The following is a 25,108-nucleotide window of genomic DNA, read 5'->3' as shown; positions in this document are numbered from 1 at the left end:
TTCGCCCGCGAAAGAGACATGTGAGGCAGTGTTCGGGTAGTTACTACAGCAAGGCTTTATTCTTGTATCAGCAGAAGCGGAAAGAACCCAAACCCGGAAAAGGCACTGCTATATGTACCCTAGAGTGGTGTGTTCACTTCTGGTTGGCTGTTCACTCATTACCCATAATATGCCCCGGGATGGGCAGTGACTTTGGCGCACTTTTTGCCTTTTGCACCTGCGTAGTTAGTTGTTTACTTGTGGGAGGACAGGATGCCCGCGCCATCTTGTAATGGCGAATGCTATCACACTCACACGGCTCCTAACAAAATAGAAATGAGCACTCTGCAAACCCTGAAGTAAGGGATAAAGGTGGGGGGATCACTATTCATCCAAGGCCAGCCTGGTCTACATGACAACTTCTAGACCAGCCAAGGCTACATTGTGAAACCCTATTTCAAACAAATAAAAGGTAAATGAAAAAGAAAAGATTTAGTGTGATATCACGTTTTCCCTAAGTTTTATTTAATTTTGAGATGCAGAATGCCTGATCAGACAAAAGGAGGACACAGAACCAACAGTGAACTTGGCCTGTACCTCCATTTGATCTCCTCATACATCAGTTTCCTTGCACATGAAGTAGATGCCACAAAAAGTTTGAGAAAGCACATGTGTTCATGGTAGCCAAGTTACAGATGAGGCTAGGTGTCCACCAGCAGCTGGACAGATGAAGAAAATGTGGAATAAATGCACAACGTGGTATTATTTGGCCATGAGAGAGAACAAAGGTGGGCATTTCCATGAAGATGAATGTGACAGATCATGATATTACATGAACTGCATCACTCAGGAAAGCAAACGTCATGTTTTTTCACATTTGTAGATCTTCTGTTTTATGAGGATCTATGAAACCATGTTCTATATAAGACATGAAAATCCAGTGAGATGGCCTGGCCTAAAGAAACGGAGATAACAAGACGGAGAGATAAGAAAGGGCAGGAGAGTAAATGTGGTCCAAGTACATGACAGACTTACGTAAAAATGTCTCTGGAAAACTCAACCTTGTGTGTGCCAGCATAAAAAGGATGCCTACTAAAGAAAACGACTTTAAACCACGGGTGTGGGAGACATTTGCAGCAGTCCCTAGAACACAGTGACCAATACATGCTGCTTCTGTTATTTTTCCCCAAGAAGCTGGTTGAGCTTACGCCCTAGATCCTATGAAACCCAAATGCCCTTTGCTAAGACTCCTGCTCTTTAGTGCCCCAGTGCAAACAAGGAAGAGAAACATTAGGACAAATTTATTAGGCAAAATAATCACTGTATTGCAGCATATTGATCATACAGAGTGGTCACCTGAGACCTTGGGCCTCTCTTAGCGCCACTGAATAGTTTGTCCATTTTTTGGAAATTAAAAAAAAAAAAAGTGACCTCATCCCCAGAATAATCCTCTTCCAAGAGTAAACAGCAATAAGCCATCAGCTTTTTCAAGATGGTTTCATTTTGAACAGTTGAACTACCCATCAACCAACAACTGTATTGATCAGCTGAATACCTCAACTGTAAAGTCAGGGGAGCCAGCAGGATTTCCAGTTGCGTGTGTGCTGAGGCTGAATCGGGCTGGACATCAGCCACCAGGCTCAGGCAGTCGCTGGCAGGTAAAATCGGTCTTGCTGCCAATTTTAAATATTAAATATGGCTACCACCAATCTACTACGCCGTTAGCTTTTTTTCTTCTTTTATATGTACCAAAATTCACCAGAGTGATTTCATGCAGAGAATTTATGCAGAGTTTGCTTTCTATATTAAAAATCTACAAGACAAAAGCCAATTTCAAAATTATATCTTCAACAGCAGTCTCAAGCCAATATGTATGTTAGGGTTAGAATGAGCATGGCTCTCCACAGAATCGTGTTTGAACACTTACTTCCCAGCTGGTGAACTGTCTTCGGAGGTTGTGGAGCCTCTTAGACATGGGGCCATAAGCAGCCTAGATCCAACTTAGGTGCCCTCAGCTTCCTCTTCTCTGGAAGGGTGGGTCACAGAAGCCCTCAACCCTGGACCAAGCTAATCCCACTGCTGCTCTTTCCCTACCACAGTTGACCACTTCCCCATAGACTAGAGCTCAAATAATCCTTACTCCCTTGATTTACTTATTGCCCGTCAGGTATTTGGTCCTGGCATAGAAAAAAATTATTGCAATATACAATAATTAGAAATGTGCTTATGCCTCTTGAGTTTGACTCTCTGCATCTTGAGCAAGTGAGGCTGAGCTCTCTTGTGCCTTCAGATCCTACAGCTGTCAGTAAGTCCCAGGATAGAGTCTAGGCAGTGCAAACAAGAGCTCCCAAACCACTCTACAGTTCCCACAACAGGGGGTAGGGGAGGCTGAGGCTTTGCTTGAAGTTAGTCACTGAAATAAAGAAGCTACAGTAAGAGAAACCCTAAAAGGAGCATGAAGAAAGCATGCCTGCTTGTGTCTTCACAGTGACCATCGGGTGAGGAAAGGGAGAGTCAGGGGCTGAGAATGTCACTTCCCTTCACCTGAATACATCTAATGGGACAAATATCACACACAATTGTGGTGCCATAAAAGAAGCACTTTTATTTCATGCTTCTAATGTATTATTCCCATTCGCCGTTGAAGATTTGACTCACCGGATACCCTGATTCAAGTGGGTGGTGGTACAGGTTTCAAGATGAACTCTTGTCACAAAAAGAGGAAACAGAAATATCTCAAGAGCACTATTTGGCTGTATGTGCCAGTGGGCAAGCCCCTTCCAAAGACACCACACTCCTCTATGCTTGTCCACAGGCAACACTATTGCCTTCATGTGTTTATTTCCCCTGAGTAGTTTTGCACTGCTGCCAAACAACTTGACACTTTAAAGTGATCCCGGATACCTAGCACTTTGTCTGAAAGTAACTTGTAGAGCATTGCACACTCTGCTGCTACACTGGTCTGTCTGCCCTCACAGTCCTATGACATGTGTGTAAGAATTAGGTAGTGTCACTGCCCTCAGCCAAAGGCCAACAGGAATAGGGAGACAGCCAGCTGTTGTGAGGTTTGTGAGACATCTCAGTAAGGGGGTTCTAGGGTGTGTTATGGTTTGGGGGTTTCTGCTGGGTGGTTTGAGGAAGTGCTTGAGAAAGCTTTGTTCATAATTAGATGCTGGTGGGAAGAGATGGAGATTCTGTTTGGATGTTTTAGTAAGTCTCATCGATATGGGTGGCAATAAGAGAGTAAGCTAAACAATAGAGAATAAGCCATAGTGGGTAGGCTTGGCTGAGGGAGGCTTGATCATTTTCATGGATTGAATGATGGTTACGTTTGCATGTGTGCATGTGTGCGTGTGTTCAGACATGACTACTCAGTCTTGCTTTCAGCTTGATTCATCCATGAATGCCCACAGAGTGACCTTGTCTGTGACAGTGTTCTATGGAACCGTTTGACAGCAAGCTGAAGGTTCAGGCCAGATGCCAGAAACACAAAGTCCTGCTGTGGATTGCAGGCCAGTCCCCAGGTGTCATGGTGGTTTTTCTCTTTCTCAGGGATAAAAAGAAGCTGGAGGGCTTTTCTGCAGTCACACAGCTGATGAACTGATGGGCCATGATGCTAAAACAATTCTTCTTTGTCCCTGAGTTTACTCCTACAGTGGTGATACAAGCTTATGAAAAAGTCTATTTTATCTGCCTGATTTCCCAGGAGAGTCCCTCTGTGCTTGTTGGCAGAACCCATGGAAAGAAGTGCATTTAGCATGGAGAACAGTGCTGTCTGCTGATCTCAGCGAGACCCCAAGCCTAATTAACTTACCTAATTTCAGTGGCAACCGGTTTCTCTCCCTTTTCCACATCTCTGATTGAGATGGGCTTTTGCTCACCTAATCACACCTATATGAAGAAACAAGGCGAACTGATAATCTCCACTGAGGCTTATTTTAGAGCGCATCATGATTTCATGATACATGTTATTTCTCTTCTGTGACTGTATGCTGTGAGTGTGGAGATGAGAACTGTGTCAGCTTTGGGGCTAGGTAATAGGAGCTGCTCAGAATTTGTCTATTGTGTACATGTCTGGCCCTGGAAATAACTGTCAGTCTGAAACGCAAACAAGCCCTGTTCTAACCAGACGCTGATCTCAAGACTTGATTTTAACAGAACAGGCTTTGTGGTGCAAGCACCCAGAAATAAAAAAGCTGAAGATGGTCATAGAGAGACCACCTGGTAAAGCTACCCTAAGACCCATCTGGAGACTTCCACAAGCCTGACTGAGGCTCAATCATCATTAAGAAAGTCTAGCCTTAGATGGGTCAGTGAGCCATCTCTCCTCTGCCGAAGCTCCCGACACCTACAACAAAGGGGTGGAGCCTAACACAGGGTGTGGCTTTTAAGCCATGGACTGAAGGAAGCAGATGATGTCCTTGGTGAATGCGTCTTGTAGACACGTAAAGGAGTGTTACTTAAACACTCAGACACACAGATGTTTGTCTCTGCGACAAACTCTGCAAACAGTTAACTTGAGCTGAGAAATCATTAAGAGTTAATGTGGGGTGCTGGAGAGCAGGCTCGGCAGCCAAAAGCACTTACTGCTCCTGCATAGGACCCAGGTTTGGTTTCTAGCACCGACATAATGGATCCCACGCATCTGTAACTCCCGTTCCCGGAGATCTGTTGCCCTTTTATGGCCTCTGCATGCACTTCATGCAGATGATGGCCATGAAACTCACAAAAGAACACAAATATAAAATTGGAAGTTTTTTTTTTTTTTTTTAAACAAAAGGGTTCCTTTGGCCTGAAATGGCTCAGTGGTTAAGAGTGCATACCGCTCTTGCAGAGAACCGGAGTATGGCTCCCAGCACCCACGTCAAAGAGGCTCACAACTGCTTACAACTTCGGCTCCAGGAGATCTGATATCTTCTAGACTCCTCAAGCATCTGCACTCATAAAAACATGTCCATAGGAAGATTCACATGTATTCACATAATTAAAAATAAAAAAAAATATATTAAAGGTGTTACTGTGGGTGGTTTCTGTAAATCTCTGAGACTAGCAGACACATGTGAACATGGAAATTTCCCTGTCAGACACTGCCAAAGCCCGAGGACTGAATCCCCTGACTTCAGCTGCCCATGTTTTGCACCTCCTCTTCACACTATACCAAGGAAAATCTCCAAATCACAGCCTGACAGTGTCCGTCCCCTTGTTATCTGTCTTCCCATGGCCTTCAGTACAAACACCAAACTGTTCCTCCCAGCCCCAAAGTCCCTGGGGTCCAACATCCTCACCCTCTAGTTTTGCCCTGTTGCCTAGAAACAGATGTCTGCACACATAGACCTGCATATTCATTCTGCCCTTCTTCTTAGCTCCAGCCACTCAGCTCTGATTAGATGCCTGGTGTTAATGGTGTCTTTGTATATTCCTGAGCCACCTGCCCACTTAAACCTTTCAGTTTCTTAACCTTAATGTATCTGTCCCTCTGACTGTAATACTCAATACTGAAGAAATACTGGTACAAACACAGACAGGAATACATTCAAGGATGTTCATGTTATTATATTTTTTTGCATTAGCAAGAAAATGGAGACATGTTCTTGAGTGGGTTAAATAATCTCTGTATATCTATTTTGTGGTTGTTGTGGACCTAGAAAAATGAAGACAGGTCAGAATAGATGACCATAGAAAGGCCCCCATAGTATGTTGTACTGGGACCCCTAGGGGCAATGGCATGCATATCCCTACACCATAGACAATCTCTCTTGCAGAAAGAGATAGATGGGCAGGAAATTTCATCTTCCTGGGCTTTGGCTCCTCAGTAGCTCAGGACTCCCAAATAACCCTTAGCTGAGAGATGAAGTCACATGACTAATGCACATCCCACTCTTCTCCAATCAAACTGTTACACTGTTAATTTGAGTAAATCAGATATAATGAATCGTTTCCACAAGGCACTGAAATTCAGAGAAAGCCATTGCAGTCTTCGTACATCTGTTCACCATTCACAAAACCTGAAGTCCAACTCTTAACTTGCACCAGTTCATTCTCTGGCTTGTAATTTTTCTTAGCTGTTTGGATTTCACTTTCCTTCTCATTCACTGAAGAAACAGGGACAAAAGTGACCCCCACAGACTCTTTGGTACAGGGTGTTAGTCTACTACTGTCAAAGGATATGCAATTTTAGTGAGAGTAACACTTGCCATTTTTTTTCAATTTATTTTATTGCTTTTATTTCTTTTACAGTCCAGCCATCTCCCCCTCCCAGTCCCCCATCCCAGAGATCCTCATCCCATTCCTCCTACCTCCCTGTCTCCAAGAGGATGCCCCTCACCCCTGTCAGGCCTCCCTGAGGCCTCAAGTCTCTGGGGAGTTAGGCGTGTCTTCTCCCACTGAGACTTTTTAATGATTATAATCACTGTTCTTATGTATACTAGCCAGTCTATCATAACAACTCTACCTATGCAGTTAACATATTACCACTACTTTATGAAGGAAGACATTGAGGTCCAGAGATGAAGTATATTGCCCTCAAATCACAGCTCTGTGGAGCTGGAGACCAATATCTAGGCAGCAGGGCTCCAGAATCTATGATGATAACCACTCTGCGATGTTGCAATGGAGGGTCATTGTCTTGCTGCTGAGTTGTTCATTTAAAAGATGGTGTTGAGGGGGAAAATATGAGAAGCCAAATATTAAAACTGTAGCTGGTAAGATTGTCTCTGTAAAAGGCCAAATGCAAAAAGGGAGGAAAAGTTCTATTCCTGTACATGAGCATTTTAGGATACATTTCTTCTACATGCTATACTGTGGTTCTATCTACAAACTTCTATGTAACAAAAATGCATAAAAAGATGTCTCTGCTACAGTGTTCTTATGAATTTTTCCTCTGAAAATAACAGCATCAATTGTACCCCACGTTAATGCTCTTGATTTTAATTTCACAGATGAAAGAACTCGGTGTCATCTTCTACAACTGCAGCTGCCTGGTCCTAGATTTACAAAGGATATTTGCTTTATACAGCTCATTAAAATTCAAGAGCAGAGTACCTCAGACCTGGTCCAAGAGGCTCTATGGAGTCTATGACAATGAAAAGAAGCTTCAGCTCCAATTGAATGAAACCAAGTCGCAGGCCTTTGTGTCGGTGAGTCATGCTCCTCCACTGCTTCATTCCCCAACTTTTGTCCTCTAACGGCTGTGTTTCCTAGCCTCTCTGACTCCATCAGGCTCCCCCTCACATCTCGACCTCAGCCTTTTTCTTTCTGTCTCTTCCAGTTAGCACTGCTCATGTGGGCATGGGTAAGGCCACAGAGTAAAGCAAGGGCAGCATACCAAAGGCCTTTGAGGAAAACTGACCCTTCCTCTCCTAGACACCATGAATTGCCAATAGACTCAGTTAAGGGTGGTGCCTTGTGAACCCCTTCCCCATCCTGGAATGTTGACTGGTGGGTCAATCATGAATGTCTTACAGACAACCACAATTGCTGTGTGAGTTCATAAATAAAACAGCGCTGTCGTGTCCAGAAGATACTACTGTTCAACAGTTCCTACTGACCTCTGGCTCTTACAATATTTCTGCACCCTCTTTTGCAATTTCCCTGAGCTCATGGGGATGGTGTGATAGAGAAGACACTAAAACTTTCTGGTGGTACAAAGTTCATCTCATGGAAAGCATCATGGAGGCCCCAGCTCCTGGGGATGACTGATACCACAGCTAATGTGCCCTTAATCCATGATTCCCAGATGTATCTAACAGTAGAACCCTTATAAGACAAATCTGAGGCAACCCAATATGTAAAACAGACAAAGCCAGTGCTAATGCTTGGGGCAGGCCAGCACAAGGTTACCCCTGATGTCTGAGGCTTCTCTGACTCTGGTGAAAACTAACACTCCATCTTCACCCCATGTCCCAATACCCCACTACCCACCCAATCAAGCTGTCACTAGGAACTGTGAGTGTGTATATCTGGGCCTCCAACCCTGGTCTCCAACTTCTAGAACAACTAAGAATCAGCTAGGGAGCATTTTACAGTGTAAATTTATAGGCCCCCAAAGTCACCCTGGATCTCACCCACAAAATGTGGGGTGGGACTTCACCAGTCTGACCTGGGTCATACTCTTGAGTTCATCCTGATGCTTGGCAAGGACTCTCTAGACCATGTTCCCAAGTGACTGTTGTTCTTTGTCCCTGGATGGGTACCAGGGTGCTTATGTACTCCAGAGTAGAAAACTACATCCTCTTTACCTTTTCACATGAAAGCACTCGTGATCTGAATATTCGGAAGACAGTACAAAACAGTCGAAAGGAGGTTAAAGTTGTTTGTCTAAAATAAAAGAATGCATATAAATGAATTCTGTGAAGAGCAGAAAACAGATATGAAGGATTTTAGTGGAGCTGTGGGACATTTTTTTTTAAGGTGGAGAATGCAGTAGCAAATAGAACCACTAGAGGAAGCCTTTTAGAAGAAGCACTTTCATTGTTTCTCAAGATAACAATAGTACTCGAAGTGGATTCCTATTGTTCAGAAGCAGCAGTAGGAAACAAGGTGATGCCTCAAGCAAGGGATCCAGAGAAACAGATTAGAGGCAACAAGAAATAAATTAACAAATGAGCAGTGCTTTGTGCTATTGTATAGCTTGATTTTAAGGTGTGAATCTTAGAGATAAGCAAGTTTTGGTCTACATTTAAAAGGGAGGTCTTTGCCACTGTTGATTTTGTTAGACAATGAAGATATAACTTTGCTATAGCTACCACAGAGCACCCTGGGTCTTTAGTTAAATCCTTTGAAACTACAAGGTCTTTGGTGGTTTGTTTGTTTGTTTGATTGATTGATTGATTTTGTATTTTGAGACAGAGTCTAGAACTAGCTCTGTAGATCAGGCTGGCCTCAAAATCACAAAGATCTGCCTTCCTTTGTCTCCTGAGTGCTGGGATTTAAGTCATATGCCACCTGTGTCACCACCACCTGGTTTCTGAGCCCTGTGCATTAGAAATGACAGTGAAATCTTTCCTTTAGTCTAAGCAAACTTAAAAATTGACTTTTCATCCAAGAGATAGCCAACCAATGAACTGAAAAACACATATTCTGGTAGGTTTTTTTTCAATTACATAATGTTTATTTTCTATTTTCATTTATTAAATTTGTTATTTTATTTTTTAATTCATAGTATCAAATCTACCTTTAATTTAAATCTCATTGATACTGAATAAAAACTGGATATCTTACAGAATATCTTACAGAATTATATCTTACAGAATTAGTATATCTTACAGAATTAGTATATCTTACAGAATTAGTACTGATAATCTATAAAGACCTCAAACATTAAACATCCCAAAACTGTATCATCCAATCAACAAATAAGGTGAGTCAAGCAGACAATTTTCAAATGAAGAAAAACAAATGGCCAATAAAAACTCATTTAAAAAAATAATCAACATTTTTAGCCATCAAGCTAATCTCATGAAGAGATTTTTTTTTCCCCAGTTAAGATTCCCTCTTCCTGGGCTGGAGAGATGGTTCAGCAGTTAAGAGTACTGACTGGTCTTCCAGAGGTCCTGAATTCAATTCTTAGCAACCACATGGTGGCTCACAGCCATCTGTAATAGGTTCTGATGCCCTCTTCTGGCGTGTCTGAAGACAGCTACAGTGTACTCACATACATAAAATGAATAAATAAAAAAAAGATTCTTCCTGATGTGTTTAGTCCTTCAACAACTTGATGTCCCAGGATGGGGTAGTACCCAAGGGAGCGGGTACTGAGAAGAGGGGTTTATGAGGGTAGGACTGGAAGGAGGGGAGGGAGCGTGTAAAGTGAATAAATAAATAATGCAAAAAAAGGTTAGAAACAACAACAACAAAAAAGTAAAGTGAATTTACAGTGTTTTATTTATGGTTTTTAGACAACTGATATTGAACTCACTACGTAACTTCAAGAATGGCCTTGAACTTCTGATCCTCCTGAGTGCTCTGATTGGAGGCCTATGTATGTATATATAAAGAGAAAGAGCAGGAGAGCTGTGAATTTATTTATTTATTTATTTATTTATCATCTCCCTCAAAATTAAAAAGGACTGAGGTATAAGGGAAGGAAAGATTCCCTCTCCCCAAATATGTTTAGGTTTTATATAAAATTGATAATAACCTACCAACATACTGTATACAGTTTAAATATATGTGTGTGCATATATATATCTGTCTATGTGTATACACACACACACACATAAACCTAGTTTTGAGTAAATATCAAGTCTTATCTTTATTTAAAAAAATCTAAGAGAAGTCTTACCATCAGAACTGGGCTCCTTGCTCTCACCCTGGTGTTTACCAAGACTGAAATTATTTGTTTATGATGATTTCCCTATAATTCTGTAAGGCTCTGAAAATTCCACACCCTCTTTATAACTGATATTTCCAGGACCCAACTCAATGCTTTGAAAGCAGCAACAAATAAATAAATGTTAGGTTGAGTTTATTGGTAGTAATATTGGTGGGAAATTACAGAATATATATAGCTTTTCCAGTAATATGTGCCAAGCAAATGCCAAGGCAAACTAATTTAAGTTCAATATATTTGTTGTATAAAAAAAATCTTAAAATAGTACTTCATATTTTTGGAAGCTGACAGTCCTAAAACTAAGTTGAACACATGCAGAGAATATGTTCTGAAGACTTGGAGAATCCTCAGCCCTAAAATTACAGTTTTGATAATTGCTAACTCACTACAATTAAATATCAATTTCCAGTTATGATATAGAATTTTCATCATTCATAACTCAGTTCTATTAATTTTCAGTTAGAATATAAGTAGGGATTATTTATAATTTTCTCATGGACCACAAATTGGTACTTGGTTAGAATTACCTGTATGACTTCTAGTGACTGGGTTCCAGATAATTGAAGTAATGTACTTGAAGGACAGAGCTTAGTTTGTCCACAGTCTTCTTAGGTTCATCTGGGTGTGAGGTAGGCTTTATTTCTTGTTCTTATTCCGTTCAGTTGCCCATCCATCATGGAGACAGAGCTGAATTTCTGAGAGGTGAAGACACTGAGAAGAACTTATGTCTGCCATGGGAAAAAAATATGCCATCTTCCTTCTTAAAGCTTCCCCTTTATTTTACTACTCACACTTTAACACCTTTATTGACATACAAGTCAGTTACCATAAACTTCTTCCTTCTAGAGCCCCATGAGCTTGTGGTGTGACACTGTCAAATTTCAGAATGCTTTCTTCACCATAAAAGAACCCCCATAATCATTTAGCAGTTACATCCTGTTTTCCCCTCTCTGGGCCCTGGAAAACTCGGACCCAGACTTTCCTGTATGTACCCTCCCAAGGAGACTTTTGTCTAACTACTACAGTATTACAAAATGTCTACCGTCTTTCTCCACCCTTACCCCTTCCAACCCCACAACACTGGGTGGGAGAGGTTAGAGGGGAAAGGGGGTGTCTGTCTCATCAGACTACTTCCTGCTGATTGGGACATCAAGTTCCTTGGGGCAAGTCCAATCTTCATTGTCAGGATGTCCAATTTCTTCTTCTAGTCTCTTTGCTAATGATCACTTGACAAATGACAGCTACAGGAACCAACTGCAGAAGGAGCAACCACCACTTCTCTCGGGGCTCTGGCATTTTTATACCCTCTCAAGCACTCCCAGAATTCTAAATGTAAACTATCTTCAGCTGGAGGAATCACGCCCCTGCCAGAGCCCAGAATAAATCATAGTCGGCTCTTGTGGATAATCTGAAGCAGCCCCATGTTCCACACCTGGGAGTAAAACAGAAAACATATTCACATAACATAACTGGGATTTTTAAGAAACCAAAATATCACTACAGGGTTAGGAAGAGCATTTGGCAGCATAAAGTCTCAACACCAGGGACTGAGTGATCCTGAATAAGAGAGAGGATCAAACAGACCAGATGTCCAAAGGATACGGAAGTTCTCTGTTTCAGTGAGATGGAGTATATTCTCTCTCTCTCTTTCTCTCTTTCTCTCTCTCTCTCTCTCTCTCTCTCTCTCTCTCTCTCTCTCTCTCTCTCTCTCTCTCTCTCTTTCTCTCCCTCTCTCTCTCTCTCATGTGTATGTATTTGTGTGCGCGCGCACATGCTCTCGCACACTGGGGAAAGCACAGGACTGTCCTTGCTCTGATGTTTTTTTTTTTAATACATCTTTCCCACTAAAGAATGAAAATTTATCTTCATTCTCAAAGAAAAATAACTAATCAGAAGTATACCCTGCCTATCACTGGCCAAGAGGACTTTATTACTTACCTTTAACACTGCTATGTCCAGATATCTGATGAGAACAGCTTAAGGGAGGAGGGGTTTATTTCGGCTTACAGTTCAAGGGGAGGTCCATTCTGGTGGGGAAGGCATAGCAACAGGAGCAGGAGGCTGCGGCTCACATCACGCCTGCAGTTGAGAAAGGTCGAAAGAGGAAAGCTGGGTCTCGGCTTGCTTTCTTTTTTTATGCAGTTTAGGATCCCACCCACAGAAGAGGGCTACTCACAGGAAGGGTGGGTCATCTCAGTTTACCGAATCTAAAAATTCTCTCAAAGGCATGCTCACAGGCTCATCTCTTCGATGATTCTAGAGCATGTCCGGTTAATCAATATTAACTATCACAAGGACTTTTTGCCCCTTCTGTCGGGGAGGGCTATCCATCCCGGAACCTTCATTCTGTGAACCATGTAGTTGAATTGGATTCCTACCAACGCAGGTCTGGAACTGTGGACAAAGGACTCGGGGTTGTTATTGTCTGGTGCTCCCCTTCATTCCAGGCATTCCAGAAACTTTTATCCTTTCTTTGGTGTTTCTATGCTTAACTCAGGCAACTTTTTGTCAGATAAAGGTGAGACTTACAGGAAACACTCTCTCCAATCCTCTCCACTGGAAAAATAATGAACACTCTGAAGTATGTCTTTTTCTTGCTATACCAACTCCATCTAAAGACAACCTATTTTTATAAGAAAGTTCGAATGTATGAAAAGTACCTCCAGAATAATTTTTCCTCTTTTTCCATTTTGCTGATGTCTGGCAGAATATCCTTTTCCTCTGCCTCTCTTGATGAATTTGGGCATCACAGTAACTTCTGTTTTCCTTGGAGGGTTATTGATGGCATTCTATACAATCAGCATTTCTCTTCCTGGCCCTATGAAAGATCCAGGGGAAAAAATAGAAGTTTTTAAACTTGTGTCTGGAATGTTTTTATGGCCAGTATCACTTCCCAGATGATACGAATTTCTCGAATAAATGTCTTACTATCTGTGTATACGTCTGTAAATAATACTTTAGAAAAATCATCAGCCACATAAAACAGGGAGGGATCCTAGAATCATATAAGGTTGAAGTAGGCTACTCTCAAAGTAGCAAGACCTACACTGGAAGCAAAAATTCCCTCTTGAGACAGCCCTCAAGGACATGAAACAACTCTTGCCTCAGCTTTGAGAAAACACAAAGTATCTTTGTTGTAATCTGATCAAGAAGCAAAAAGGAGGTTTAAATACCATGTAATTAACAATGTACCAAGGCCAACCAACACAAATTCAAAAACACTTTAAATGTTTTTAATGTTTAAATGTCTACAACTCAACTCTAACGTCTTGGGTTTTATATCTTCACAGAACTCTCCCAAACTCTTTTGCCCTAAAAACAGAAGCTTTGACATCGATGCCATCTACAGTGTGATTGATGATGCCAAACAGTATGTGTACATTGCCGTCACAGACTACCTGCCTATCTCCAGCACAAGCACCAAAAGGTCAGGGACTTCCCAATGTGTATCATGGGGTCCTCAGGCCTCTGGGCTCTGAGATGCTGTCATGCTGTATGTATCAGGAAGAGCACACACTCTTCCAGTGTCCCTTGTATGCAGCTGCAATTTTCCCATCATGCCTTTCTTCTTCTAGTGTGTCCAATTTAAATGTTCAGGGTCTCACTCCACAGGAGTAAGTCACTAGTTTATCCCACAATTACAGGAACAGTCTCAGAAAGAAGGTTGGGTAATTAATAGAACATTGTATTCCTCTGTGCCTTCATTTCGAGGGTGAAGGAGATTTAAAACACATGCTTTCAAAAGCAAAAAGGAGGTGGGGGGAATGGGATAGGGGGTTTCTAGGAAGAAGAAATGAGGAAAGGGGAAGGCATCTGAAATGTAAATAAATAAAATATCCAATTAAAAAAAAAAATCACATGCTTTCAGAGAGCGCACCCTTCCGAATGAGAAAGTTATCTTTACAGTGTATAGCTTCTCAATTCCTGTTTGATCACACAGTAACTTGGAAATGATTCAGAGACAGAAGATACTACACAGTTTCAGGGAGAATAATCACACATAATCCGGGACCACACCCAGGCATTCCCGCTCTTGCTTGCGGGAAGGGCAGCTCTTTGGGTGCTTGTCAGTGTATTCAACAATTAAGTTTAACCAGGAAATGCTTTTCAAAATGCACGTTTCTGACTGCAAATGAAGACTTTCATCATCCAGAAAATTATAATTTCAAAGTAGCCATTTAGTTAGCTTAAATGATTAAGTGTGCCAAATATTACTCGAATACCGTTTCATCTGGCCAATCCCACATATACATAATATGTAGCATCTTTATGCAAATGGTTGTAAGATTGCAAAAAACCTGCCAGAAACGCATTGCTTTATGACAGTGGGAAAGCATTTTGAGCCATAAGACTCACATTATTAAGACAGAGCTACTTGTGTGCCTTTTGAATGTTCATGGATTTTCCCACATGCTTTCTCATTGTCCCCCTCTTTGCACTTCTCTCATTTCATGTTTTTTTTTTTTTACTTTAGTCTAAATTTTAGATGTCTGCTTCTCTTTGGAAACAACACTCACATGGTGTCTGGTTGTCCTATAACCAAAGAGGATGGGGGCCAAGTTTATGGGGTTCTAGTATGTTGATGGCCAAGACTAAAACTTTGTTCGATGGCTTCCCACAGGCAAAGCAGGTCTTCCATAGGGTGGGAGGTTTTGGTGGGTGGTGGTACACACCTGTAACCCCAGACCTTGGGAGGCTGAGACAGAATTTTATGAGTTCAAGATCATCCAGGACTACATAGTTTAAAACGAGGCTAGGCTACCGGGTAAAACCTTGTCTCAAAGAAACTAAAATCTTACAATTAGAGGAAATGTAAAGAATGTGAAAAGAGATAGAGAAACTGAAATGTTAAAGAACCAAACAGAAATCCCATGTCTTGATTTCCATTCTGGCTATTATTTAAATTATTTAAGTACTCCCCATGCAGTGTGTGGAGATGCCATGATGAATGAAACTCACTGTTTTGTGTGCTAACCTTAAAGAATTAATTTAAGAAAATAAACATTTATTCACCTCAAATATAGAGAGACTCAACAAACCAAAGAAAGATTCCACTAAACCCAGGTCAGCAAATAAATAAGCTTATTGGGGCTCCTACATGGATGTGATGGAAACAAAATAAAATATCAAGCCTATACTCGTAGCTTTCAAAACAAAAGAGAAATGTAGAGATCAGACATTTGGATTATAATTACATTCTTCTCAACCATATGAATGAAATTTACTTAGAAATCAAACTGCCTTGTGTTTACATAACCCGTAAAGAAGGGGAGGTTCAAAAGCGAATTCGGTGTGTTTGTAGAACTAATTAGTATCTTTGACTTAAAATTTAGTCTCTTCTCTGACAAATACCTAAATGAAAGATGGTAAGTCATGAACTTTTGAGTCAGAAATTATCTAAACAGACATCATCTCTTGGAAAGGATGTTGGAATTTCTGCCTTTCAGGGTAACAGAGAGTCTCATAGTGATGCAATAAATCCTGCAAAGAAAAAAAAAATCAGAAGCCCAGACAGAGAGCCCTTGCCTAACATTTGCAAGTTTCTGAGTTTATCCCCAGCACCATAAACCAACAGTGACAGCCAAAAGCAAGAAATGAAAGCAAGGCACAATGGCAGATACGCATGAAGGTGCCATGGTGAAACCTGTTGCCTTTGATGCTAAACTAAAACGTTATTTTTTAAAATTACAATAAAAAGAAAAAAAACCAGAAAGGCTGATTTCAGCTGTTCCTTTGAGAACAGACAAGCACTCTTTCTTTCCATGATTCACCACCTAGGTCTCAGCTTGGAGCTGTCCCTGATTTGTCTTTTCAGTAATGTGAGGTGCATCTTTCAGAAAGAGATAGGTAAATGTGTGAAGGACTAGTAAAAATGTGACCTGATTCACCTTTAAGCTTCAATAACCCTCTCCCTCTGCAGTTTAACGAGAGTCTGAAAATATCAAATGGAAAGTTCCAGAAAAAAAGCTATTAGTGGAGGAGGATGAATATGATCAAAATATATTGTATGAAATTCTCAAAGGAGTAGTAATATATACTTTTAAAAAAGAATTTATGAGTTTTAAATAGATTTTTATCATAGTATAAAATTACATAATATTGCTAAAATTGTATTAGTTGTTATTGCCAATTCCTTATTTGCTGAGTCTGCACATTGAAGAACAGAAGTTTTCCAAGACTCCATTTGGCCGGGGGTTTGGGGGAGGTGTCCTTCTCAATCCTGGGAAACTACTATGCTAACTGTTCTCATTTAACAAGTGTCTGTTGACATGTATGCATTTATGATTAAAGCGTGAACACACATGGTCCCTGAAACGCCACCTAAAGGGGACAGAGGGGCACAGGGAAAGTTATTAGAATACAGATGTGTATATGGGAGTGAAGGTATGTACAGAGAACAGGACCGTGAAAGGCACCCACGATGCCATGGCAAATTTAGAGGAATTTTTTCCAGGTGGAAGGGACAGTATGAACAAACATCAGGATGGAGACACATGCCTGCCAGGTTCTGTGCTGGGTTGAGAGCCTAAGGTAAGGCCCTGGAAAACCACACTGGAGAGGAAGCAGGGATGGGAGTGGAGGAGGCGGCTTGCTAGAGAGTCTCATGGTTTGGGTGAGGCTCTGGTGTTCTAATGAAAGGAGTAACAGGACCACGCTTGCTTTTAGACAGTCACATTGGTGGTCACAGGGATAAGAGCTGAGGCACAGTAATCAATGTAGAATACAAGACTGAGGTGACTGTTCCCAGCAGTCCCTGGAAATTGACAGAATTCTAGCACTGCCCAGGATTTAGGTCATAAAAGGATTAAGAGGGAGGTAGAGGGACAAGTACAGGTGGACGTAACTGGAATTGGGTTGCCCAGGCAAGAGAGACAAGGAGGAGCCGAGGAAGCTGGAAATCGTAAATCTGTCACCCACCAGGACTAAAGAATAGGCTGTATGTGATAAGAGAGGGAGCTCCCAGGGCAGGAGCATCAGATACAAACAGCAGCCTCCGGGAGATGTTGTGGTTATAATACTGACAGGCCACCATGCCCAATAACATGGCCTGAGTCCAAACAGTGACAATGCCTGGAATAAGGGCAGAATTTGAGTGAGAAAATAGAATCCCTACAAAGAGATGAGAGAAGATAGCATGAGTTGAGGCTTAGTTAAGATAGGACCATGTTCTGATTTGTCTTAACATGGCACTTCTGAGGTGACTTGATGGAAAATAGAGAGAACAGAAGGCTACACAAACTCCTTAAGCCAGGGGGTTAAATGGTAATAGGAACCCACAGCAAGAGCCATGAAGCCATGCCTTCTGGAAGACTCAGTGTGGGAAGAAGCTTAGGTGATAGAGGAGACAGATGGCGGATTCTAGCATCCAACTCAGAGGAGGGAGAGAGGGGAGCTGTGGGAGGCAGGTTTGGGAAGGTGGTGCTAAGGACCATCAAACATGGGACAGCTCAGATAACCAAACAGAAGTCCATCGGTGAACGGGGGTGTTTTCAAAGAATCCCCATGACATGGGGATAGCATGAAATCCAGGAGGAGGGATGCAAGGCTCCTAGATAGAATTCCACTCAAAAGTGAATGCTCACACCATGATGAGGCCTGGATAGTGTTGAAGGTCTAGTGAAGACAACCCAGAGTGGTGAGTCCATCTGATTACTAGATCCACATAGCTTCATCCTATGGACTTGAGACCTTCTATAAGGCAGCAAAAGGTCCCAGAAAAGTCTCATCTCTTGGTGGCTAACTCCAAAGGCCTGTATCATCGTCAATCTGCAAGATGGCTGACATGTTACAGAATAAAGTAACATGCAAAGTAACAACTAAACATGCCATTGTCTTGTAAAATTTCTTTCACAAAGAGTTTTCTTTATGTGTCTTTCTGCAGGACATATTGGCCAGATTTAGATGGGAAAATAAGAGAAGCATTAGTTTTACGAAGCGTTAAAGTCCGGCTGCTCATAAGCTTCTGGAAGGAGACTGATCCCCTCACATTTAACTTCATCTCGTCTCTTAAAGCTATTTGCACTGAAGTAGCCAACTGCAGCTTGAAAGTTGTAAGTGTTATATTGACTGTGTTATTAAATAAAAAGGGCTTATTCCCTTTGCATGTCTATGAAAGCTATTGGTGCCCACACACACACACACACACACACACACACACACACACACACACACACACGTGCAAGCACACATGGCAGGGGAGTGCATGTAGAGGCCAGAGGTCAACATCAGGTCTCTTTCTCAGTAACTCTCCACCTTACTGTTTTGAGACAGGGTCTCTCACTGAATCTGAAGCTCACTGATTTGGCTGGAGTAGCTAGTCACCAAGCTCCATGGGCTACCTGTCTCCATCAGTCCCCCAGGACTAATGTTATTGACAGCTGCCGGCCAAGCTTTATGTGGATGCTAGGAATCCAAGCTCAGATTTTCCTGCATGTGCAGCAAGCAGTTTACCTCCTAGCCGTCTTCTCAGCCCCTTCAGTACACACTTCATCTGAATTGCTTCCTTCACCTACTAACCTTATTTGTAACATTGACAAAGAGTTGAATCATCCGTCAATACACACGGACCCTGCCCACTAATGCGCTAGTCCAGACTCCTGGGCTTGTTCCAATCTCTTGTGTCACATGCTAATCCATCTCAGGATGCCTAGAGGAAAGCAAAGTGGGGAACTGCTGGTTCCTTGTTTCTGTGACTTTTGTCATTACAGTGACTGAAGACCTGACAAGAAGCTATTTAAAGGAGGAATGATTGATCCGAGTCCACAGTTCTAGGGTGGCTAGGACTCGTGCCAGGGGCTGGCATGAATTGATAATTTGACTTGTTCCATCCTACCCTGTCATAAAATACAGATCTGGCACTCTTTCTAGGGACAAGATGTAACCCATAAATCCCACTCCTGCCCATAAACCTACCTCTTCAGATAGGTCCTTCTCCTAAAGGTTCCCCATCCTCCCAAAATAACACCACCCACTAAAGACTAAGTGTTGAAAACATGAGCCCATGGGAGACATTTCACATTCAAACCATAGAACACATGAAATGTGTGAATGTAACTCTCAGGTTCCTTGAGTTTTCTTGCCTCCTCCCCTCAGGACTTTTGTGTGTGCTTTCCTCTCCAGAACACCCTCCTCCACCTTCATCTGACTGATGCATATTAATCATTTAGGCCTCAGTTTTCAAACCAAATCTCCTATGCACTCAACAGCTGTGTGTTGAGACCACACTCTGGCAGGCCTGTGCTTCCTGAGGCATTTGTCTACATGTGATGACAGGGTCTCTGAAGTATCCATCTTGAGTCAGCTTCCAGCAAGTCCCCGACCATCTGTATCCCAGAGACAAGGGGGAGTAGTGGGAGACTTGAGGGTCAGACCTAGAGGTGGTTTTCAGCTTTTGTTTCGTTACAGACATTGCTCACAGGGTGATACCAAAGGGCAAGGGAGGCTTATGGGTATGTTCAGAACAGTAGCTGTGCCCCACCTGGTCAAAGGAATAGGCTTAAGGATTAACCTGGTAAGACAGTCTTAGCACCTGTGTCACTTCTTCCCACAGAGAACCCTAGAACTTCCCTTCCTACCTGTGTACAACTCTACACTTAACTGTTTGATTTTAAAAGCTGAAGCAGGCACCCCTATGTAAATAAGTTCTTAAATCATTGTAAGTGTTGGAAATATGAAAACAGGTCTGTGACTACCATCAACCATCTGTCTTGTAGGTCAGATTTAAAAGAATATATGACATGGCCATAGTGTAGATGCTAACTGAGATGCAAAGTCAAATACTGGGGGTGGAAGCAGAGGCTAAAAAGAGGGGGCCAAGAAAGGCCTGAAAGACCAGCCCAGCTGTGTTTGATACCTCTTCATAGAGAAGAGAATGCTGGGGTTGATTCAGCTCAGGGACAGCATCATCCAGGACACTGAAGTAGCATTCAAGACTCCAGGGAACTCATATGATGCAGAAACCAGATGCCTAGTCACTATCTGTTCCTAATGCCTGCCATGAGGCTAAAATGTGCTAAAGTGGTAGATTCACAAATGAAGGCAGTAAAAGAAAAGGGCTGAGAAAGGCAATGATAGGAGAGATTCTATCATCAGTTAGGAAAGACAAGAGAACCTAGAGCCCAAGTCTTTTCTCCCCAGTGAGTCTCACTGTAGCTGTCTGCAGAAGCATGGGTGGTAACTTGTTTACAGGAGGGAGCATAGGCTCCCCTTATGAGTAGCTATGCCCCTAAAGGAAATGCTTCTCCCTTTCCCCACCACCCATGAACTGCTTATAAATCATCAGGGAAGGGTGAAACCACACGATCTCATCCCACCACACCTCTACCCCCACCTCACTTCCAAAACAGAGCGCTATATAGAAATTTTGTGCACATTATCACTTTTTTTTTATTTTAAGGATGTAACAGGCATGTCACTCCCAAAAATGTAAGGGTTTTCCACCTCTCCATGCTCATTCTCCCAGCTCTTCCATACTTTCTGATGTTCCCTGTGCCTTGAAGTATAGATGTTCCATCTACTGGGCATTTAATAGTCATTTCTCTTCAGTACTTTGACCAATTATGAGTCTCTGTATTAACTACTGACCCCTGCAGAAAAATGCTTCACAGACCAAAGTTGATTGCAACATGAATCTGTGTACATAAACATAGCTATTTGAAGGCAATTTGACAGGCACATCATGCTCAGTAAGCAAAACAAAGGCAATAGCTTTCCTAATGGGGCGTACAGCCTCCCAGACATGGGCCTTCGCCTGGGTTTGCAGTACCAGACATGGATCCCGTGGCTCTTGTGGATCAAGCATTTCCCAGAGGTTTCTTTTTTTTTTTTTGGTTTTCTTTTTGTTTTATTTTTTGGTTTTTTGTTTATTTGTTTGTTTGTTTTGTTTTTCGAGACAGGGTTTCTCTGTGTAGCCCTGGCTGTCCTGGAACTAACTCTGTAGACCAGGCTGGCCTCGAACTCAGAAATCCGCTTGCCTCTGCCTCCCAAGTGCTGGGATTAAAGGCGTGCGCCACCACCGCCCGGCTCCCAGAGCTTTCTTAATTGTCTTCTATGATCTGGTATCCCCAGTGTGCATCATGCATCCTGGAGGTCAGTGAGGGAAATCAGAGGATCTGCTGTCAAGTTCATGAAGTTTCCAGGAGCTTGTGCATACAGCCTGACACATTCACTCCCATGGTTACTCATGATCTCCCTTCATCCAAAGTCAGGGGTTTTCCCCACTATGCTGCTTCCTGATCCACAGCATTCTTGAATCTAAGGCCCTTGCATCTGAAATCCTACAAGGAAAGAAAATTCCATGATAGGAGCCCTTGCAAGATTTCATCCGCATCACCATTTAGACACAGATGGTCATGAATCTTGAATAAACCATACATTAAATAGCTTACTGCTGGCCATTTTATAAAACAGAGGCCATGTATTTTTAAATGTCAAGACAAGCCTGGGTGGGAAGACAATTTATGGCCCCATCTAGGACACAGATGGCTAGTGAGCACTTACAAGAAAAGTAGAGTATAGCAACTTTGGAGACAGTATATCTTCAGGAGGCACGGAGCCCTGACTAGGCAGATAACTGACCTGGGACCCGGCAGGATGCTCTGACCTTGGAAAGTAGATGCTTGCATCACCTATCCAGATGTGGCTTGGTATCATTGAGGAAAACAGAAAGACTGCTGCTTAGAAGATTGTCTCAGTTCAGGGCTACAGAGATGGCTCAGCAAATAAGAGCATGTACTGCTCTTGCGAAGAACCAGAGTTCAGTTCCCAACAGTCAGATAAGCTGATTCGGGTGACTTACAACCATCTATACCTCCAGCTCCATGGAATTAGACACCTCTGGTCTCTGTAGACACTTGCACTTATATGCATATACACACACTTCAACATACATACATACATACATACATACACACACATAATTTCCTAAAAAATTTAATCCAAAAATAATATTTATTATGGCTGACTTGAGTTGGTTTACTTAGTAAATTACCCAATTGTTTTTGGTCATTTTGCTTTTCTTCCAACATATTAAAACCTCTAGTAATGTCAGAGACTATAGAGTTTGGGAGAACATCTGGAACCTTAGTGATCACCAGGTTACCCTTCCCCCAGCATGAAGCATAGTGCTAGACCAACTCTCATTACCTCTCCAAACCAAACAGGAACAAGCAGACCTTTGAAATTATACAAAATTATCCATGAAGAGTCATCTCCCACAGATGCCCTCTGCCTCTGCTTCCCTCCCAGCATACAGAGACTAGAGCTGAAAGACATTCTAGACTCCAAGTTCTCCACTGCAGTGGAGACCTGAAATCCTTGTCTTCAATGTGTGTCTCCTCTAAGCTCAGTCCTTATAGTCCCATCAGCTCATCCACAATGGACACTTAATCCAACACTGCCCAAATTTCTAAGGCCTTTCCTCTCTGTAGCTCATTTCCCACATTCCTCAAATTCCTCCATTTGAGGCCTTGGGTGAATTAGACTCCATCATCCTCACCATCATCATCCTCATCATCATCATCATCATCATCTGGAGTCATACCAACCTTAGTTCAAATTTGTAATTTTTTTTTTAAGTTGCCTATTCAAAAATGCCCTGAAGGTGTTCCAACAGAAACTATTTGTTCTTGTGACAAAGTCTCTTTTGACCTTTGCAGATTCTCAGATGAATCAGTTAGTCATTGACATAATATATGTACTGGGTAAGAATATTCATTCAGTTTGTTGTCATGCATGACACAGAGCACCTGGAGGCTGCTCCCAGTGCCAGTGTGCCCTGCTGAATAAGACCATGAGAATTAAGCAGACTTCTATCCCTCACCCTGCTCAGAAAATGAATTTTGTGTTCATTTGTTAGCTTTGCAGAGTTAATTATAGAGCTAATTGAACATGCTAATTTTCTTTGTTGTTGCCTATATGGATGGAAAGTAAAAATAGCTTCCTCTATACAAAGTAACAGGGGCGCCATTTTAATAACCCAATATGAGGTCTATTGTTGATATTTGGATAATAGACTCCTTTGTGCTTGTGAACAAGACCCAAAACATTCTCAATTGACCTGCTTTGCTTTCTTACTTTTCTTTTGTCTTACAGAAATTTTTTGATCTGGAAAGAGAGAACGCTTGTGCAACAAAAGAACAAAAGAACCAGACCTTTCCCAAATTAAACCGCAACAAGTACATGGTGACAGATGGAGCAGCTTACATTGGTAGGTATGGGGGTTGAAAAGCTCCTCAGGGGTCACAGGAGGACAGCCGGGGGAGGTGATACCTTGGAAGCTGTAGCCACTGAGGAGGTAATGCAGGTAAGAAGCAGGAGGCTGGAGCCAAGAGCTCTTTGGCTCCATAGACCCTCTCTCTACTCCATGGCTGGAGATCATGGAAAACAGTTTTCCATCTACATTCTGCAGACATTCTCTGGTCCATTTGGCTGATTTTATAAGTGAGGAGACACAGGGCTCATCAGAGGTGAGTTCCAGCAGGGGACAAACACAGTGCTCATCCACTTGTCTACAGTGTCATGGGACATCCCATCTTGGGGTTCTAGGAAACAATTATTCTGTCTGGGCAGCAAAGACATCCACGCCATCTTCTCATGACACCTCTGCCATTGTCTAAATACCTAATGTGGAACAATTCCCTGGAGCTCCCTGAATTTCAGTTCACTGATTTGTAAGATGAAGCTTGTGTCAGTTTTGACTTTATAGGGTGACGTTTAAATGAGAGATAATATACACAAAGCACCTGGCATGTGGATGATGCCTAATTAATGTTAGCTATTATTATTAAGGCAATAAAGTTCCATTATTACATTGGTGGGATTATTCTAAGTCTTCACGGTGTGTGGGAGGCAAGGGTAATTCCTTCACTGGAGCTATCACAGATAGAGCTGACATTGTCTATAAAAAGAGGTCGTTCAAACCTGAAGAACGAGGAGATTATTACATCACACAGATGAAGCCGTGGCCTCCACAGAAAAGAGAAACACATCTGTGGGATGCAAGAATTAATATGGAGTCCATATCAGTTATTTCTCTAAGTTTCATGGGTGAATTTAAAAAAAAATAAAAACCATACTTCAGGAAGCACTTTTGCACTGCTATCAACGGAGAGAAGATTGTATTCCAGGCTTAGAAGTAAGGCTATGGGGTGTGAGGAAGGAGGTAACTAGGCCACACAGGTGTCCAGTTCGAGCTACGAGGTCACTGAAATTTCAGACTCAGAATATCAGTCTCTATTTTTCCTAATTATACCATTGCCTTCTTTAAAATAGAGTATTTAGATAGATTTTCCTTCCCTCTTTCTCTCTCTCTCTCTCTCTCTCTCTCTCTCTCTCTCTCTCTCTCTCTCTCTCCCTCTCTCTCTCTCTGTCTCTCTCTCTCTCTGTTCTTTTTAATACATGGGGCTGCATGCAGAGATGGCTGACTGGTCAGTAGCATTTGTTGCTTGTTCTTCTGAAGTTCAGTTCACAGCACTTTTTGTTGGGAGTTTCACAACCTCCTTTATCTTTGGCTCCAGTCAATCTGACACTCTTCTGGCCTCCAAGGGTAGTATACTCACATGCACACATCCATACACAGACACATACAGATATGCACAATTAAAGATAAAATAAAGTTTCTTTTAAAGACGGTTTTCCCAGGCATGAAGTGCATGTTTTTAAACTCAACACTGAGGTGGTGGAGGCAGGAGGATTTCTGTGCATTCAAGGCAAGTCTGGTCTACATAGTGAGTTCCAGAACAGCCAGGGCAATATAGAAAGACTGTCTCAAAAAAAAAAAATTTAAATATGTAATTGTTT

General features: G+C 42.0%; 1 protein-coding gene across 6 annotated transcripts in view; it reads left to right on the top strand.

The window, feature by feature from the left end:
- Pld5 (phospholipase D family member 5) overlaps nucleotides 1-25,108 on the top strand; it is a 307,810-nt gene that overhangs the window by 275,914 nt on the left and 6,788 nt on the right. For all 6 annotated transcript variants that reach the window (XM_076914550.1, XM_076914552.1, XM_034520958.2 and 3 more), the window contains 4 exons: nucleotides 6,918-7,115; nucleotides 13,600-13,736; nucleotides 18,192-18,360; nucleotides 23,402-23,516. In XM_076914550.1, coding sequence (XP_076770665.1) covers nucleotides 6,918-7,115; nucleotides 13,600-13,736; nucleotides 18,192-18,360; nucleotides 23,402-23,516 — 619 coding nt within the window. The remainder of the gene's footprint in view (nucleotides 1-6,917; nucleotides 7,116-13,599; nucleotides 13,737-18,191; nucleotides 18,361-23,401; nucleotides 23,517-25,108) is intronic.

Source organism: Arvicanthis niloticus, chromosome 16 (genome assembly GCF_011762505.2).
Source record: "Arvicanthis niloticus isolate mArvNil1 chromosome 16, mArvNil1.pat.X, whole genome shotgun sequence".
Classification (NCBI taxonomy): Eukaryota; Metazoa; Chordata; class Mammalia; order Rodentia; family Muridae; genus Arvicanthis; species Arvicanthis niloticus.
This window is presented reverse-complemented; position numbering and strand designations above follow the sequence as displayed.